Genomic DNA, 20134 nt, shown 5'->3' on the forward strand with positions numbered 1-20134 from the left:
ACAAAAAGAGCGGCTAGAAATATTTTTGTACCTGTAGATTCTTCCCCCACTTTTTTTGCCACTCAAACAATCAATGAACATTTATTAGCGTTTACCATGTCCCAAGAATTATGTAAAACACCACAATACAATGAAAGCCAGAAACAATCCCTTCTTATAGGAAGCTTCTAATGGGAAGATACCATATAAATAAAACTATATTGAACAGTAGAAAGATAACCTTAGAGAAAATGGTTAGGGAAAAAAGCAAGGTTTTCAGAAGAAGGGGCATTTGAGCTGAATCTTGAAGAAAGCCAAGATGTAGACATGTAACAGCAATATTGTGTTTTTTTTAATAATAGTTTTGTTTTACTTTTGAAATTCATGCAAAGATAGTTTTCAGCATTCTCTCTTGAAAAATATTGTGTTCTAAATTTTTCTCCTTCCCTCCCCTTCTCCCTTCTTCTGGATAGCAAGTAATCCAATACTATAGCTCCAACATAAACAATTCTTCTATACATATTTCCACAATTATCATGCTGCACAAGAATGATCAGATCAAAAAGGAAAAAAAATGAAAAAGAAAAACAAGTAAGCAAACAACAACAAAAACAGTGAAAATACTATGTTGTGATCTACGTTTGGTCCCCACAGTCTCTCTGTGGATGCAGATAGCTGTCTCTATTACAAGTCTATTGCGGAGGCAGCTAGGTGGCGCAGTGGATAGAGCACCAGCCCTGAATTCAGGAGGACCCGAGTTCAAATCTGGTCTCAGACACTTAACACTTCCTAGCTGTGTGACCCTGGGCAAGTCACTTAACCCCAGCCTCGGAAAACAAAACAAAACAAAACAAAAAAAAACAAGTCTATTGCAACTGGCCTGAATCACTTGAATCTTCATCCCTCTGCTTCACATGAAGTCATGGGATTTGCAGGCATCACAGGTGGTTGAGGAGGTGGAATGGGGAAGCTGAGTCCCCTCATGGTTCATCTTGCAAGTTTTTACAAATAGCACATGGTAGCTACCATGTTCATCAAGAGCCATGTTCCTCAGAATTGATCATCACATAATCTTATTGCTGTGTACAGTGTGCTGGTTCTTATTTCACTCAGCATCAGTTCATGTGAGTCTCCCTAGGCCTCTCTGAAATCCTCCTGCTGGTCATTTCTTACAGAAAAACAATATTCCATTATGTTCATACACCATAACTTATTCAGCCATTCCCCATCTAATGGGCATCCACTCAGCCTTGCCACTACACAAAGGGCTGCTACAGACATTTTTGCACATGTCCCTCCCCTTTTTTAATTCTCTCTGAAATATAGGTCTAGTAGTGGTATTGCTTGGTCAAAGGGTACACACAGTTTGGTTGTCCTTTGGATACAGTTCCAAGTTGTTTTCAAGAATGGTTTATCACTTCACAACTCCACCAACAGTGTATTAATATCCCAATTTTTCCCTATCCCTTCCATCATTTTTTTCTGTCATATTAATCAACCAAATTACTGTCCATAATCTACATCTTCTGTTATCTACTTATTTCATTCCACATTGGAATGGATGCTCCTGGGGAGCAGGGACTGTTTTTCTTTTCTTAGTGCTGGCCCAAACTAAGGGCTTAATAAATGCTTATTTGTAGAAGGCTATATAAGCGGCACATAAGGTTCTAGCCTGAATTGCTAAAGGGAGTCCTATCATTTAGGAGTTTCATATATGATGAAATCACACTCCCCGCCCCAGTCTCTATTCTTATTTTATAAATGAAGAATCTAGCGTTGCCTACCGCCTCAAAGCTTGTAAGCACTACAGTCTGAATTCAGACTTAGATTTTCTGGCATCAAGTCCATCACTGTTTCCAAGCCTTATATTCCATCCTTATATTACACCACAGTTTGCTACCTTATGAGTGGCCTATACTACTCCCATGATTCCCCTGGTCTGGATCAATGCAGAACAAGTTTGTCCCTCTTCTGTCCAGAGAGTCTTTTGGATATTGGAAGGCTGTTTTTGTGTTTTCCCTCAATCTTCTCTTCTACAGGTTAAATGTTTTTCACTCCCATAGTTATTTGTCATTTGACATATTTTCTCAGACCTCTCTCCAATCTGGGCCTGAACTTCTGAATAGCCTCCAGGCTGTTAATAATGAAGAGGAATATATCTGATGGGCTCGATGAGAGGCATCCCATTGTTGTACATAGAGCTTGGGAAGATGGGGTCGGAGTCTCACCTCCTCCTGGAGCTGTGAGGCCTTTGGATTGCCCTAGCATCTCTGAGCCTCAGCAGCTTTCGGAGGGTATGATACAAGAGAGGTTCAGGGCATGCTTCTCAGGCCAATATGTCCCCACATGGAGGGAAAGGCACCGTGGAGGGCAGGGAAGGTGAAGGGGAGGCAGAGCAGAACGACCCCATGATTCAGTCTTGGTGCAGTTACATTTGCGAAGTGTCCTGCTTCTCACTTGAGATCTTCATCCCTGTGCTTCACATGAAGTCATGGGGTTTGCAGGCATCACAGGTGGTTGAGGAGGTGGAATGGGGAGGCTGAGTCCCCTCATGGTTCATCTTGCAAGCTATTACATGGTAGCTACACACATGTATGTGTAGACACACGCTCACACCCAGTAATCCATATCTGGCCTGCCTTTGTGGCTTACTTTATATATACATGTAGCTCCGGGGGTTGGATAAGCAAGCAAATTTTGCAAAATATATAGTACACTAAAGAATATGAAAATATTTTGGGCTTTGCATGAGGAGAGATCTTCATAACTCTGTAGAGTTATGTTCCCATGTTTATGTTGCATATGTGATCAAAACCCGTGGCCAACTTAACCAGCATCAGGTGGGAAGACTCTAATTTGTCCCCTACTCTACCTTCCCATTGGCACATTGGGGAACTGAGCTCCGGGTAGACCCTTGGAACAGAGAACATAGAAAGTCAGAGCTGGAAGGGAATTGCACATTCGCACTTTAGTTCATTAGGACCCCCACTGAGTGAGCTTCTGACCCTTGATGCCCACAGCTGTGTAAAATGACACTTCATTTACACTAACTGCTTGGGGGAACTTCCTGCCGATTTGGGAGTTGCTTTGTAAATAAGGCCACTTCCCCCAAATCTGTTGAATCTGATCATGGTGTCTGCTACAACCTACATAGAAATCAATTCTACTACAAGATATGTTTTCTTTCTTATACCAATTTATCTTTTCCAAACCCCCATAAAATGGTGCCCATGGACATTCTTTGTCCTTCTTCTAGAGGTGGCTGCGGAGACATTCCTTGTCTCTAAATCTCATTTAGGCATCATTCATTAATTCATGTATATGTGTGTGTGTGTATGTATGTATGTATGTATTACTGCATTTTTCATTTGCATCTAGTTATGGCTCCCAAATTACATCTGCTCTTTGCCATGCAATAGCCTAAAAATAAAGACAAATGGCTAATTATGCACACCAAGAGCCAGCACACCTCCTGAACATGTTTGGTATCAGGGCAGAACTCAGTACTGCGAAAGAATCTATTAATAAAAATACCATCAACAGAGAGAGATCAGCTATCCACAAATAATTATCGAATGCCTAACATATATGCAGGGCAAACCTGAGTTAGCCACTTCCCAAATGGCAGAATGTTTGAGGTAGACAGAACTTTGAGATCGCCTGCTCTAACTTCTTTATTTGACAGAGGATGAAACTGTGAGAGCGGCATGGCAGATGGAAAAGAATATTGGGTTTGAAGTGTTAAAACTTGGGAGTAAATTCCAGCTCCCCATATTATCTTAATGATTTTTCTTTGAGTTTTACTTTCTTCATCTGTAGAATAAGGTAGGATTTGGTCTCTAAGGTCACTTGCAGCTTTATTAAGACTAGAAAGGAGAAATTACTTGTCCAACTTCATATAGTTACCACTTTGTGGCAAAGCCTGAGTACCTGGGTTCTCTGACTTCTAGTCTAGCAGTGTTCTTTCCTCTGTGGCAGTTGGCTAGTCTGCCTTCAAGAAGTTCAGAATCTAGATAAACTATGATAAAGGCATATATGTACATGGTAAGGAATATAAGATGAGGTCTTTATTAAATGCTGTATCCTTCTAGGGAGAGAAAAACAAAATTAGCTGTCTTGTTCAACATTTTCTAAAGCTCCCTATTAAATCTCACTGTGGTGGTCGACATTGGGTCATTCACAGGATCCTTGAGGAAGTGGAGAGCAGCCTATATCCCGCTACATCAGAAGTCTCAGGGGTTTTGAAGAAGGAAAAGAGAGATGCAATGTTCTCTTTGTTTAATATTTATTTTTATTGGCACTTTTAAAAAAAGTTTATTGTTCCAAGATTTAGGGTTTTGTAAAGCCACAGGGGGGAGGAAGGAGTTGGAAGGAAATAAATCTGGTCTTTTATTTTTTCCTTTGAAATCTCAGTAGATCAGTTTCTTGTGTCATGGGAAGGTCTGCAGGCATTTGGGATGGCCGTTCCGATGGGGAGCAGAAAAGGCGACCACGTGACGAGCCTTTGACTTCTTCAAAATGAGCTGGGGAAGTATCCGAGATAATGTTGCTTTGCCACTGACCCCTCTGTGGAATTCTATCTGTGGCTCTGATCAGCTGGCCCATGAGCCTTCTGCAACAGAAACCGGGTGCCCAGATTGTCAAAGGCTCGTCTGTGCGAGGCTCCGGAAGCTAACTTCCCCAGTACCACGATGCCTGGATTGTAGCCTCAGTCCTTGGAAAGGTCTCTCCCTATAGGTGCCATCAATTAGAAATCAGTTTGGATTTTAACATGCAGATTGCCTCAGAGAGGGCCCTTTGTCACCTAGCTTTACTGAACAAGGTGACAGTAGTGACTGTGGCTCCTTCCCTACTAGGGCAGGAGAAGGAGTTTTGGAAGCTGGAACACATTGGGGAAGACAGATCTGGAGGGGCTGGTGGGGGAGGGTCAACTGAAAGCTCTTGGGTGGTAAGAGCAGGGGGGCCTCAGAAAGAGGGACCTGGAGACAAGCTGCCTCCTTCCCTGTGTGAAGGGAGGCTTCCTCGGTCGAGGCAGCTGGCGTTAGGATTTATTTCTCTCATTTCCATTGCCTCCGTAGGTTTTGCTGTTGAGCCTCCCTTCCTTTCCCCTCTCATTCTGCCTTCTGCTCCTGGAACTTCTCTTTGCTTTCTTTGCTTTTGCTTTTTCACTCTCACGCCCTTGGGACTTCCTATGTGGGATATGTGTGCCCTTTGCTGTCCTCTTCCCTCTTTTTTCCTTCTTTTGTGGCTGTGGAGCTTCCGATGTAGCCTTAAGTATGGTTTAGGTTCCATAGTTGGGACTGCAACTGGAGTCAAAAAATGATTGTGGATCTAGGGAGAAAGAAGGAAGGGAATTAGGGCTGTCTGCCCATAGTTCTCTTTTGAAATTGAAGTACTTCTGGGAGGGTCCCTGGCACCTAACTGAGATCCTGCACTGTGAGGGCACTGCAGTTAGCTGGGGAAGCAGGGGGAAGTACCTCGGGAGGGTTAGGGTACCGAACGGGAGGAGGTCAGACCTGGGTGGGGTCCAGGGAGTGACCTCTGGCCACAAGGCGGGCAGCAAAGAAAGGCCACTTAAGGCTTCGGTGGTAGGAGAGGGAAGAGGGGAAACGAGGTCATTCACACAGTCATCTTTTTGAAGGTTTTTCTTTCCAGCTTTCCCTCCCATTTCAGTGGCTGCTGTCTCTGGGATTAGTGTAGCCTGAAAATGATGATTTATATGACCTAAAAGTACTTTGGAATTCTTGCTTTCAGAGGAAAGTTGGGCATTAGGTTCCATGTTGAGCGCTCTTTGTTCAAATCATGCCCGAGTCAAAGAGAGGTAAGCACAGATTTGTAGTCAAAAAGATCGACGTTTCAGTTGGAGGTATTGCCAAACTGCTAACAGATTTTTCATTTGTCTGAATATTGTGAAACTTCGCAACCCAGTTTCCAAAAACCAAAAATGTCCCCTGGGACGTCTTCAGTAGAGGAAGCCTTACTGTCCATAGTAGTAGCGGTTGGGTGTGTCCGAGGGACTCCGGGAAGCTGGGAGTCTTGACACATCCGAAGGTGAAACAATTAGCTGCCATATGCCCCCAGTGGAAGATCTGGCACCCTTGGTGCTGTACACGTAGAAACATTGTCGTTTTCCTGGAAGGGAGAGATGTAAAACCCACTTTGTTTGGAGGCAGAGTAATGACTGATATAAAAGCAATTCCTTTGCTCTTAACTTTTATAACAAGGTATAACATTATCAGACCTAATGATCAGATGAAAGTAACATGTTTTTATGAAACGTATAATTACCCTCTGGAACACTAGATGCTACAGGGGACCATGCAGGCAAATAACGGGATATTTCAAATACAAAACAGACATGTAAATAATAGCATGTGCGATCATTCTGGTTACCTGTGGAATCAAAATTATAGTGGTTATCAGTCTTTAAACATAAGGGCACCTGCAGATTAGTAAGCAAAAGCTGAAGCACAGTTCGATGTGTCTGGCCTTGGAGAAGTTTTACACCTTTCTGGGGAGCAACGAGAGCTGGTAGTCATTCTAAAGAACTAGACTGACTGGGTCCCGGTAATTCCTGTGCCCGCTATAATGAGTGGTTTAGGCTCACACTAATTTCTATTCTTCTTGCAGTTATTGTCATGGGAACAAATTAATGCATATTATACCATTTTGTATTCTCATTAACAATTTTGCTGTGAGAAGCCCGCTCAGGCTGTCCTTGCAGTGTTTGTTAGCAGAGCAGTATACAATCGTGTTAATGCCCACTGTAATCTGGGAGAGCCTATAAACATTTAATAGGCTTGTAAACACCGACTCAAACCTTTTTGATATTCTCCGTTTTGATTGCCTGTCCCTGCAAGGTCCACTGTACAGGTTACTGAAACTGTAAGCAGGAAGAATCCACACGAATGAAAGGCAGAAACAGCCAAAAGGCTGAATATTCCCTCCCTTGCAATGTCTGAGGTCTCCCAAATCCTTCATTGGGAGAAAAGTGATTCCAAGCTGGGAGATTCTTGAAAATACTTCTCCCTTTGACAAAGTCTTAACGTCATGGAACCCTTGTTTCGAAGAATCTCCTTCAATGGGAACAAGAAGCTAAGGAAGCAGTATGTTATATTCTTTTAAAAAGGAACACTGAGCAAGAAGACAGTCTTTTCTGATTACCTGCCAAGAGGCCCCAGGCCCTTTCTCTCCTCAACACTAAAAATGATTATCACTTTCCATGAAGTCAGTATAATTTGCAGAGCTATCACAAAGTACTCTACAAGACAGGACAAAGGAGTTTACATGCCAGAATAGGAAAAACAAGTCCTCCAAGAGTCTGCCCGATTCTGGAATAATTGAAACCTGCTGGAGCAAAAAGGCCAAAATGTTGTACTTACTGTGTAGTCCAGACCCAGTTTCCAGTTGGAGCCTGTCCCTCGGACAACCCCCGAACTGGATTACTTTGACCTGTGCTGGGGTCAGAGGGAATTTCGGAAGTCCTGTCTTCTACAATTCAGGAAAAGCTTTAGACTTCTGGTCAATCTAAAAGTTTTCAGCTAGCCCAGGCAACCAGACTTATTACCAAATTTCAAACTGAAAGATACTGGTCGTAACATGACCAGAGTAAGAAGTGATCAGTTTTCTAGGATAAAACCCCCTCCTGCCCCCCCCTCCCCGGATAGAGATGGAGCCGAGTTCTTTTAGCACAATGGAAACAGCCATCCACTTCATAACCAAGATGCTATTTGGCTATGACTTTTCCTCCCCCCACGGGGCAAGGAAAAACTTGGAGCAGAGAAAGTTACTGAGTGACAGCGAGCAAGAGCTGGCTTGGATTTCAGTGACCATTGGAGAAGCAGCTTAGAGTGAGGCTCGGTATTCCCTAAATTTAAGACATACTACAGATCTTTCTCTTTGTGTTTCTGAAGCATAGATCCACACAGTAAAAGCCTGCTGCGACCAGGTCAGACTATAAGGCAAGGCTTAGTTCTGTCATCTGACACCAGCATTACAAGGAGCCCCTCTATATTTCTAACTCTTCCCAATGAGGAAGATAACCCACCCAAAGAGCCCGTAGTGTGAGCTCTGCTTCCTCTTGTTAAACTTTTATCTTTGTTTTTTTTTAGTTGAGTAATATATTTTATATTTATACTATATTTCCCCCAAATACTTGGATACCCTGAGATATGGTAAATATATTTGGAAAAAGCAAAAAAAAAAATCTGCTCATTTTCAGTCTTCATCCGTTTCTAACGGCTCTGGCTTTCTTCACTTTTCTGAAATCATCTCATCAAGGCAAGAAAGCGTCTCTCTTAAAGCATTAGAGCTTCCCTCTCCAAAGCCCCAGAATCCATAAAAACAAATTCACACATTGCTACTGAGAAAGACCCTGCTTCCCTAAAGCTCAACCAGGATTTTTTTAGAAAGAAAGAATGTGGCCATGAGGAGCTATTAGAGAACACTTTTTCACATCACCCTTGGATTCCCAAAACTTCAGCATTTGCCCCTGTTTCGGCATCCACGGAGGGAGCAGAAGGGACAATTGCCAAGAGACTGCCTCTTGGGATTTTATTCCCAGCACCTGCTGGTGGGCCTTTCCATTTCGTTTAACTAGATTACAAGTTACTAGTTGTATCTATAGATAATAAAAACTAATCCCCTAATGGGAGGGCTGGCTAAAGCAGGGGGAAAGATCTTCCACAGTGCTCGTCAAACTTGCCATTCATCTCAATCTTAACTGGAAAGTTGGTTTTAAAAGTTAACAATTTGTTTATATTCCATATTTCTCATCCATTCTGTTCTTTCTTAAAAAGATTAAGATAAATGTGGGTGAGCTCAATTTTAGAAAGCTGAAAATTATATTTAATGACCAGACATATGTCAGATGTCTATTGTTTTTATTCTCAGTTCAGCCAAGGCTTAGTATGTTAATAAGGCAAAGCAAAGAATTGTAAAAAGGAATCATTTAAAAAGGAATCGTGGTACTACTGGTCAAATTTCTGGGACCATATCTTTCTATGGCATTATTTAAAACTAATTGGTTGGTAACATGCCAAAGTTGTGCATTTATTTTATTTATTTATTTGTTTTTTAAGTGCTGAGTTCTGAAATTTATATGTTCTTATGTAGAAATATGGGCTAGAGCTTGAAGCTCTTTTTTTTTTTCCCCATTGCCTGGTTCTGGTCATTTAATGTGACACTAAGCTGTGGGCAGTGCAGGCTGAGAGAGGTTTTTGTAACAAATCCTACCAGTAGAAACATGGCGTCCTTTTAGAAAGGATATTTTTTAAACATAGAAAATAAAAAATCCTTCTCTCTTTCGTTGGATAATGATGCAATTATTTCCATGTCTTTAGCTAAAGACTATTCACTGTTCTTATTACATACCTTATTTTCCAAAGGGTTAAAAGTGAGACAGGAAAAAAAAAATCTCTTGGCTGAGACATAGAAGGTCTCAGACCTGAGAACCCTTTTTTACTTAAGCACATTTAAAGCAAGAACAAAAGATCTGATTAGTTTGGCCAATTTGACATATCCTAGCTGAAATATGGAGGGGGGGAGAACTACTGGTTTAAGAATGAGTTCAATTAGCATTTTAAAAGCAATTAGTCCACAATGTGTTCTGATTGTTTTTGATACCTTAAAAAAAAGCAGCTGAGAGAATGTGATTTAAAAATTGGCCATTTACCCTATATGAAGTACTCGAGCTCCTCCCCTCTTCTCCCCCCCTCGCGCCCCCCCCCCCCAAATGTTCACAAGGATTTTTAATTACCGATATCTTTGGCCCTAAGTGTGTGATCCCTTGAGACCCTTTGGGGTTTATGGGTTACCTAATCCTTGTTTTTCTCTAAAGGATTCCAATATACGTTTAGCCCCATTAGCAAATTTGGGGCCGTTTATTGGCCTTTCAAGGCCTATATGGCATGAGTTAGAAAATGTCAGACTTTGTTCTTCTGCTCTGTGAGTCTCTGGACTCTCATACTCTCACAGGGAAATGAATGAGACCCATGTCATATACTGCTCCTCAATTGTGCCCAGAACGCCTATTGATATTAATGAGTCTCTTGCCAGGACTGATCGTGGTCATTTTGTGTGGCCTGAAGTGGTCATTTTGTTGCAATTTGCATATTGGTTGTTGCAAAGTCTAGAGTGCCCACACTAGTTCAGTTTCTATGGTGTCTTAGAATCCTTATGGAGGAAAGGGGCTCTAAGAATTTAAAATATGATGCATTCTGGCCCTTAGACATTTGTTCCAACTTCTCAAAATTGAGCTCATGCATATTTATCTTGAATTTTATTTTAAATTCTAATTGGCAAGCTCTGTAAGCCAATCATAAACAGGTAAAGTATAAAAACTGGCAGAAGCGGAGTGCTGTCAGAGGTTTTTTTTTTAAGTCATCAACTTTTGTCGCAGTCATTCAGAAATGTTTTTTGACCCATTTGAAAGACATTTCAAGGACAGACATTTTAGAATTCAGCAGAGAATACAGAACCTGGAGACGTCAAACAGCCTAATTTTAGAGCTGGAAGGGGCTTCCATACTTTCTCTTGCATATTGAACTCGGGGTACTTGGTAGTGTCTAGCTGGATCTCTTGGAATCCTCAGCCCCTTTACCCACCTCCCCCTCCCTAAAGATCTCTAAGCAGTATCCTTCCCCAGTGAGCAGTGGGGGGGGGGGGGGGGCAGGAGGAATGGACCATCTGGCCGAGTTCAGCTATCCTTAGAAATCACTTTCGATTCCATTGGAATGTCAGAAGTGGAAGAAACCAGGTTTTCTGCCCCAGGAAACCTGAAAATCCTAAATGAAAGCAACTTAGGATCTGAAATCCCAATAATACAGATGTTTCCTATAAGAGGTTAAAACGTGTATCCCGGCTTCTTCTTTTGCTGAAAGGAGTTTGTTTGGAGGTACCTAGTGCCTTTTCATTGGTGTGTAAACCAAATACCGTCCTTGACGGTGGCTGCCGTACACTGTGTTCAGAACAGTCCCTGATGAAACCAATAGGTTTTTATAGCACTGGCCCCCCTTGAAGTTTTGTGTCCTGAAATACTGCAAGATCAAGTCATACCATGAACTTTTTAATATTTGCTCTGACCTCTTCTAAACTCCTATTGAGATTCTAAAGTTTAACATTACATATTTACACATGAAAATTAGCTATCAATGGACAGATTGGTGGTAATTAAATAATTCCTTAGGGAAAATATATTTCCATGTTGCTGTTCAACCTGTAACTTTTTTTTTTCAAAACTTAAAATGACATGTCATTTTTCATGCCCAAGACACTATTACTGTCCCTGGTCCAGAGCCCACCATTCCTTTTTGTTTTTAATTTTTTATTTCAGCAGCGATGATACCAGATGGTGAATGCATGCAATTTTTATGTTCTCAGATTGTAGGCATTATGGCAGAGAAAATCTTATAAATCCATTTGTAAATTCTGTGAAACAAACCCCTTGATAGCACTGAGACTAGCACCCGCTTTATAGGATAAGCCTTTTACTATGTGTCTAGTTCTGTGTGGGCGGGTGGGCAGGTGGGAGCTGGGAGCAGTATTTGGCCTACAAGCTAGCCAGAGCCATGTGTTGTATAATAATGCTTATACTTCATGTGGAAAATCCACTGTGGATGATGAAATCCAACCAGTTTTCCAAATGTTTGTATATGGCTCCTTGTATCCATAAAGGAATCGATGATACTTTTGAATCTTCCTTGTGTTGCTTCTTAGAAATCAAAGAGGTGGTTTTTTTTGTTTGTTTGTTTGTTTGTTTGGCTTTTTTTTTTTTTTTTTTGAATCTTCATGGCCGAGAAAACAATCCACGTATCTATGTGATGCCAGAATAACCAGTGGAGGAAAAAAAAAATCAGATTGGTTATTTGACATTAAATGGACAAAACAAAGGATTGATTGATTTTTTTTTTCTTTTTCTAGCCTCTGGTAGACATAACTTGAGTAGCTAAAAAATGACTAAAGACTTGGTCAATGAATTGATCATTTTCCCTACTGTAGTTCAGGACAGTTTTCTTTTGGCTAATCTGTAGTTTCTGTATATGTATACATATATAAACACACAAAATTCACAGGATTGTCATGATAAAGCAGTCGGTCTGCAAATTCACCAAGCTTGTACACAAGATGACCTAATTAGGAAGGCTTTTTGGTGCCTAAGGAACAAAAGATCCTTGGAAGGAGTCCAAGATGGGCCCACCTTATATTAATTATCATTTGATATATTGTCTAGATAGAGAATTCATGTTTCTCTACCAAGATCTCTATCCACAAAAATTGATGAAAGAAGAACCTCTTCTCACTAAGAGGGTAAGATTTTTGTGAATCTTGTCCAAGGGCTCAGAAGGTAATATTTCTCCTTCCTTTCTTATGGAACATGACATTTGTAAAAAAAATAAATAAATAAAAATAAATTCTGGCACCACATTTCTCACAAACAGTCCCCTGACTTTTAAAAAGTTCTGCCATCTGTATGCTAACGCATGCAACTATGCCCTTTTGGTAATTTGTCCCAAAGCCTTAATCAATGTCAAATATCTGGTGCCTGGGCATTTCTTTAGTGCTGGAAAGCTGACATCTGTAAAGAAGCCTGTTGGCAGCTTCCAATTTTAGAACTCCTATCTGGGAACACATAAACGGGACATTCTCTGCTTTGAGGCTTTATTTTGCAAAAAGAATGAGTGCAAGGAGAGTTAGTTCACACGATATTGGCCCTATTTTCTGATTTCGAGACATTTTAAAAAATAATTGTATGTTGAATTTCTTATATTCCGGAGGACCTATGGTTTCACATGTGCCTTTTTAAAAAAAAGTCCTATCAGGAGAGGGAGGGGAGAAAGAAATTCTTATTTTTGGAAAATGACTTTTTAAAAGCTTCTTTCAATTATCTGGTTCCCTCTTTTCTATTTTCCCCTCAAAAAAGCAATTTAAAATTTAACAACCTCCCCCCCAATTTTTTTTAATGCTTCTACTTATAACCTGCCAGCAATTAATGGAAAAACAGCAGCTTGGGTTGGGAGCGAGAGAAATGCTTAAATGTTAAATAATTCTCAAGGAGCAACATTTGATTTTGTTGATGCCTAGGACTTGATTTATTCACTGCACCCCTCCCTGCTTTAGAAGGACCAGCTACAGTTGCCAGGGATAATATTTTCTTTTGTTCATTTATTTTTTTTTTGTAAAGGGCTTTTGTAAAGTAGCTTAGTTATCTACTTTCCTTTTTGTTATACGGACAGAGATCTGTAGATAGAGGGAATTCTTTGTGTATATTTGTATCTAGCTGTATGCCCACACATATTTCCAGTTCGGTTTACCTTGCTCTTTAGTCTTCAGACAGCCCACCTCCCCAAACACACATGTACCTTCCCGCCACACGCCTATACATTTTTTAATGACTGTCCTGGCAAAAAGAATGGAGATTTTCAGTGTATTCCCCCCCCCTTAAAAATAATTATCATTGCTCTCTTTGAACATCCCTATCTTCACTCTCTGGAACACAGCGGCAGCCCTTAGAAGGCCTGAAGGGAAACTAAGGTTCTCCCCTGCCATTTTGGTGAAACAGTCCAGAGTTAGGCACAAGGGTCTGTGGCTTTAATGAAAGAGACATACTGGTAAGGGGTTGGAGAGAAACTTACTTAGTGCAAAAGAATTTTCATTGGTGACATTTTCATTCCAGACCTCTATAACAATTTGAAGAGAAAGTGATTAAGGGCAGCTTAAAAAGCTGTCTGTATGTAGCCCAGTCTTCAAAAACATTGGCTTCTGGCTCCGTTAAAAATCACCTCAAAATACAGGATACTTTGACCTCTGTGTTGTAACCAGAAAAGCTGGGCCTCTGTAATTGGCTCCGACTTTTCACAGGACAACCAAGGGAAGTTGGCGTAAACTAAACTTGGGTAGCGCCAAAGGGTTTAACAATATGCCTGATGTACACGCACGCAGACGACCCATAAATCTGTTTTGTTTACCTAGAAATGGCACACACATATGATATGTGATCCATTTTATACCCAATGGTCACATGCATACATATATATATATATATATATATATATATATATATATATATATTTATATACGCACACACATATAGGTATATGTGTCTAATGTGTGTGTGTGTGTATATATATAGATAGATAGATAGATAGATAGATCTATCTATCTATCTATATATATATACACACACATATTATACATACATACCCAGACACACATGTATATAAATGCTATATATAGCTGACAGTGATTAGGCAACCAGAAAAATGTGAGGCATTTCATTCAATAATAATTACCTATTAAAATAACAAATTAATATTTTTGCTTCTGCTTAAGAAAAATTGCCTCTCTCAGACTTGTGAATGGAGCCTGGCTTGGCAGCTCTAAAATATTATCAGAATATTCCATCTATTGGCATATACACACGGAAAAGAGGAGTGTGTGCACTGAGAGAAACAAAAGAATGTCTCCAGTTGCACACGTGTATACACAACCTTAACATGTATCTTCCCCCTGTTTCCATACATGCCCTCTGATTTCTGGCATGACTAGTGTTACGTATAAATCTCCCTTATTCCTTGGAGATACTGAAATAAAATTATCCTGATTAAATGGGAGGGGGCGTTAATAAACTGAACCCAGAGAGGGATTTCCACGTACTTCAGGAAAAATGTTTTTTGCAAAAGTCAATCCTATGAGGTCAAACGAATAGCCCAGACTGGCATTTGTGTGTGGGGGGGTGGATCCTTAGAAAGAGGAGGCACAACTTTCTCTGGAGTAAAAGGAAGTTAAAGTTGCTCAAAACCAGCAGAGGAGGCTGGGAAAGGGGAGATTATAGGATTTTCTTAACCCCCTAGACTTCAGATCCTGAAGAGACTTTGGGGAGCAGATGACCGCTTATCTTAACTTCTTTGTTGTCAGAAAGGGAAACTGAGGCATAACTAGCAATGACTACAGATTGCAGACTCCTTAGCTTCCTTTACATCTCCTTGCCAAGAGAACTACAAACAGATCTCTTTACAGGTTTCTGAATTTCGGGGGGGGGGGGCCTAAGTTTGCTGGAGAGGGAAGTTAAACATTATGTCCAGATTGGGGGCAGGTAGGAGGAGTGGAGAGGGGGCTTTTCTCTGAAAGTGGTGGTATTCCTACTTAAATAAAAATGCTGGCTTTTTCTAATAGGTTGGACAGAATTCTGAATATATGCAGGATGTCTGTGTGCATGCATCAGAATCTCCTCAGCTGGAGGGGGGAGGGGGAAGGGGAGACAGAGAGAGAGAGAGAGAGAGAGAGGAGAGAGAGAGAGAGAGAGGAGAGAGAGAGAGGAGAGAGAGAGAGAGAGAGAGAGAGAGAGAGAGAGAATATAAATCAAGAATCAAAACAACGACTAATTTCTAACCTGAAGACTAGTAAAAGCTCAGCTGGAATGTGGTTCTTTCCCTTTGACCAGTCCATTTCATACATCACACAACAAAGAGATTTTTTTTTTTGGAAAAATGTTTTATTTAAACCCTTTTTTTTCTTTAACAACAATAAAATATCGCGTCATTATAAACCCCCTGACTAAAACTGGTAGACGACCAAACATTAACAGCTAATTGTGTTTTTTTTTTTTAAATTTTTTTGACACGCAGTTCATTTTTTTTTTTTGCAAAGAGTTTCTTAAAAACATAATGTGGAATTTATTGAAAATAAATAATTGTTGGTAACTGCAATAGGCATTTGGAATAAAATAGTTGAAAAAAGCAACTCTTAAGGAAAAATAGCGTTTATTATACATCCGTTACTAAATGAATAAACTAAATGATCTTTTTTTAAATTAATAACTTCAAAAACCGTTTAATATACAAAACTGTACAATTATAAAGTCGGCAGGGATGTTTTGATTAACTCAGGGTTTCGCCTCAGCACTTCCTGGGGAAATACTGGGGGAAGGGGCGAATGATAGTAAATATTGGAGGGAAATTGCGGGGCTGGGCCAGGGGAGAGGGACCCGCGTCTCAGGTGGACACCTGGAATGGGATCCACAGCTGGGAGGCTCCCCAGAGGGTTTGGGGGACCCTGGTTCCCAGGCACTAGCAGCAGCCCATCTCCTCCCTCCCAGCATCCTCCAAACCAGGGGCGCGGAGGAGGCTTCCCGGTCCTTAGGTAGTCTAGCTTTGTCTACCAAGATCCCCCCCCCCACCCGACCCCCCACCGAGGTGGGCTGGCTCTCTGGAGGGGGCTGGAGACACATAGATATGGTAGGTGCTGTGGTGCGTGTATACATGTGTGTGCGTGCGTGTATGAAGTGATGTGCCTTGAGAGAATGCGTGTATATATTTTCTAGAGAGCGACGAAGCAACAATAACACCGCATATCGGGGGCTCTGTATACAGTATATCGAGATGGTACATAGAGAAAGAGATACACAGCTAGACCTACAGCCACACGGAGGTGTGCACGGAAAGCTTACACAGTAGACACTTCTGCATATGTGGCCGGCAGCCATCACGCTGCAAGCCCCTACACACATATACCGAGATATATATACACTGTACTCTGTCCATGTGAGGGGGTGGAGCGCATTTCTCTAGCTGGAGAACTGGGACCTTTCAAATGCTTTCAATTCATTCATTCCTGCATTCATTCATTGTTTTGTTTTGTCTCGTTGCCCCCCCCGAGAGCTTTTTGAGCCCTCTCGGGGTTCCAGCGTAGAGGGGAAGGAGCCCCGGGTGAAACCGAGGGGGAAGGGGACGCGCCGTCCCCAGTCCTCCCCCAACACCTCCGGGGCCTTGGGAAGGGAAAAATCAGGGCACCCCTGAAGGAGTCTGCCAAGGCACAGAAGAGGAATGCCAGCAAAGGACTTTCTCCACCCTGGGCTTTCTTGGCTGGCACTACTCAACAGCCTTTGCTTTAAAAGAGAGAGACACACACACACAGAGGCAGAGACACAGAGACACAGAGAGAGCACAGAAAGAGAGAGAGAGAGAGAGGAGAGAGAGAGAGAGAGAGAGAGAGAGAGAGAGGAGAGAGAGAGAGAGAGAAGAGAGAGAGAGAGAGAGGAGAGAGAGAGAGAGAGAGAGAGAGAGGAGAGAGAGAGAGAGAGAGAGAGAGAGAGAGAGAGAGAGACGAGAGAGAGAGAGAGAGAGAGAGAGAGAGAGAGAGAGAGAGAGAGAGAGAGAAGAACAGAACAGAAAGGGGGAAAAAGAAAAGAAAAGAAAGACAGAAGAAGAGAGAGAGAAAAAAAGAGGCAGTTGGCATGTGGGATCGGTCAGCTCTGTCTGCCTGGGTGCCCCTTTCTGGGGGAGAACCCTGTGTCCCTCTCCCGGGGTTTAACTGGTGTTTGCTAAGGGCGAAGAGCTCGGAGGCTCGAGCATCTATCTGAGCTGCCAGGCGGGGGGTGGGGAGGGGACATTACAGGGAGCAGGGGGTGCAGAGAGAATCCCGGATCCCGAGAGGAAAGGCGGGGAAGGACGCTGCACCTCCACCTGCTCGTCCTCCTCCTCTTCCATCCTCTTCTTCCTCCTCCTCCTCGTCGTCGTCGTCGTCGTCGTCGTCGTCCTCCTCCTCTTGCTACTCTCTAGAGCTAAGTCTTTGGAGTCCCCGACCCGCCCTGGTCCTGTCCCGCAGCCCCTCCCCAGCGGCCCCCAGTCCCGGCTTCGGTCCGTCGGCTCTGCGGTGGGCTCGGCCGAGCGGCCGGGCTCCGGGGCGGGAGGAGCGGGAGGGAGCCGGTGCTGCGGTCTCCGGTCGGCAGCTCGCGGTCGCTGAGATACGAAGTATTTCACAAATATTGTGTACAGCTCGTAGCAAACACACCTCGGACACGGAGAGGACGCTAGAGAAGTTTCCAAAATGCAAAACTAGTCTATAGGAAAACAGATTTCACCTGAAATACAGCTGCTAGAACCAAGGCGCTGAAAGGTTATTCATAGGCACACATCTGTCTTTTCTTCTCGACCCCTCCCCCCGCCCCCCCCCCCACTTTTCCTCGTCTTCCTAGCGGAGACCCACAAAAACCCTTGCTGGAGAGTAAACAACACTAAGTATTGATCAGCGGAAAGAAGGGAAAAAAACCAACACCAAGCACAACAAAAAGAGGGGGCGCGCGGGGCCGGGGCGCCGCTCCCGGCCCGCGCCTCCTCAGCGGGACGGGCCGTGCGCGGACGCGCGTGTCGGTCGCCTCTCGGCCGGTGGCAGCGAGGGCCCCCGGGGATCCGGCCGCGCCGTCCCGGGCCCCGCCAGTCACAGATCGTGGCGCGCCGCGTCCGTCTTCACCGCGTGGCCGTAGACGTCGTGCGGCGGCCCGGGCGGCGGCGGCGGCGGCGGCGGCCCCCGGGGGCCCGGGCGGCGGCGGCGGCGGCCCGGGGGGCTGCTCCCCGGGCGGGGTCATCCTCTTCTCCTTCTGCCGGCGGTTGCAGAACCAGACCCGCACCACCCTCCTTCTCCAGCTGCAGGCTGTCGGCCAGCGACGAGATCTCCTGGGCCGCGGGCTTGGGGCACTTGAGAAAGTGCGTCTCCAGGACCCCCTTGACACTCACCTCTATGGAAGTTCTCTTCTTCCTCTTGCGGCCCTGGGCCGCGATCTTGTCGATGCTGGTGGGGCTGCCGGTGGACGAGTCCGCCTCCTCCAGCCACTTGTTCAGCAGCGGCTTGAGCTTGCACATGTTCTTGAAGCTCAGCTGCAGCGCCTCGAACCTGCAGATGGTGGTCTGCGGAGAAGACGTTGCCGTACAGGGTGCCCAGCGCCAAGCCCACGTCCGCCTGCGTGAAGCCCAACTTGATGCGCCTTTGTTTGAACTGCTTGGCGAACTGCTCCAACTCGTCGGACGTCGGGGTCTCCTCGTCCGAGTGTCCTGGCAGTGGTGGGCGCCGAGGTCGCCGTGCTCCGCCGCGTCCCTCAGCACGGGGTGCAGCCCCGGGGCCGGCCCCGAGGCGGGCGGCGGGGTGAGCCCCCCGTGCTCCAGCATACCGCTGACCGTGAAGCCGGCCTGCGAGTACACGTTCATGGGCTGCCCGCCGGACGTCAGCGACGAGTGGGAGCCGGCTGGCCCCCCAGGCGTTGGGGTGGTTCGCGTGAGGCGAGTGGTGAGGGACGTGGGGCGACCTGTGATGGATGATGGCGCCGAGCTGCAGGTCCTCCCGGCCCGGTTTCACGTCCTGCTGGTCCAGAGGGCTGCTCGCCAGGGTGGAGGACCAGGGGCCGCCGTCACTGAGGCTGGTCACCCAGTGGTGGCCCAGGGGATGCCCGTTGCTGGGAACTCCCTGCAAGTAATCACTTTGGAGAAGTTTTTGCGGATTTCGGAAAGGGCTCCCCTGCTGCATGCCTGCGGAGTCCGCGTGGACCAGGGAGCCGGAACTCAGAATGCTGTAGGGATTCGAGGCGGCTGTGGCCATGGTGGCTGTGGAACCCCTACTAGTTATAATGTGGCAAAGGGAGCAGCTTCAGCCTTTGACATCTACGGTGCGAGGGAGCCAAATCAGCAACCGCTCGCTAATTGGCAGGCGGCCCGGCCAATGGCGGCCCCCGCCTGCGCGGGGAAGCTGTGGCTGGCGCCAATGATGGCCGAGGAGGCAGGTCGCATTAGGTTGGAGAAACCCAGGAGTTAAAGTGAGGAGAGAAGCAGGAAGTGAATCAATCTTTGGGTTCCATTGGTCGCCTCTAGCTGACTAGCCGCGGATCATTTAGTTAACTCTTTCTCCCCTGGACGATGCCGAGCTTTGGTTTTTTTTTTTAAAGGGATCCTGGGCGTGATGGAGGGGGGGGGGGGCGGCGGGAGGGAGAGGACGGGAACGGGAGGGGGGAATAGAGAATGGCGAGGAGATGTATCCCAGCGTAACGTTTATTCTAAATCCGAGTAGAAAACGATGTAAAATAGACAAAAATACTCTCTTCTACGAGAGAGAGCATCCTCGGCCCGAGAGCCGAGGACTTTTCCAGCTCTCCTCTCCGGTGTGGCTCTGGCGTGGGGCTGGTTACAAAGGAGAACGTGTTCTAAACTTGTCACCACAAAAGACGTCTAGGAAAAGACCATCAATCGGCAAATCGAAAATTCCCGATTAAGATCGGATTGGGTTTTTTTCCTTAAGGAGGGTGATACTAAGGGACGGGTGGCCTTTTCCCAGCAAGTGAAACAGACCTGCCGAGTCCCTAGTTTTTTTGGTTTTTTTTGTTTTTGTTTTTGTT

The 20134-nt window shown here is 44.5% G+C and overlaps 1 protein-coding gene and 1 long non-coding RNA gene across 2 annotated transcripts in view; one reads left to right on the forward strand and one right to left on the reverse strand.

Annotated features, from left to right (window-relative positions):
• The window catches only part of LOC141548256 (uncharacterized), a 416517-nt gene that overhangs the window by 55196 nt on the left and 341187 nt on the right, over positions 1–20134 (forward strand). The gene's annotated exons all lie outside the window — the stretch shown is intronic.
• POU3F4 (POU class 3 homeobox 4) lies at positions 5957–19398 on the reverse strand. The gene is given in 7 exon segments (XM_074277603.1): positions 5957–6111; positions 6373–6490; positions 18110–18385; positions 18387–18662; positions 18664–18803; positions 18806–18993; positions 18995–19398. Coding segments are annotated over 7 exon segments (1503 nt in total). The 5' UTR covers positions 19345–19398.

Source organism: Sminthopsis crassicaudata, chromosome X (genome assembly GCF_048593235.1).
Source record: "Sminthopsis crassicaudata isolate SCR6 chromosome X, ASM4859323v1, whole genome shotgun sequence".
Lineage (NCBI taxonomy): Eukaryota > Metazoa > Chordata > Mammalia > Dasyuromorphia > Dasyuridae > Sminthopsis > Sminthopsis crassicaudata.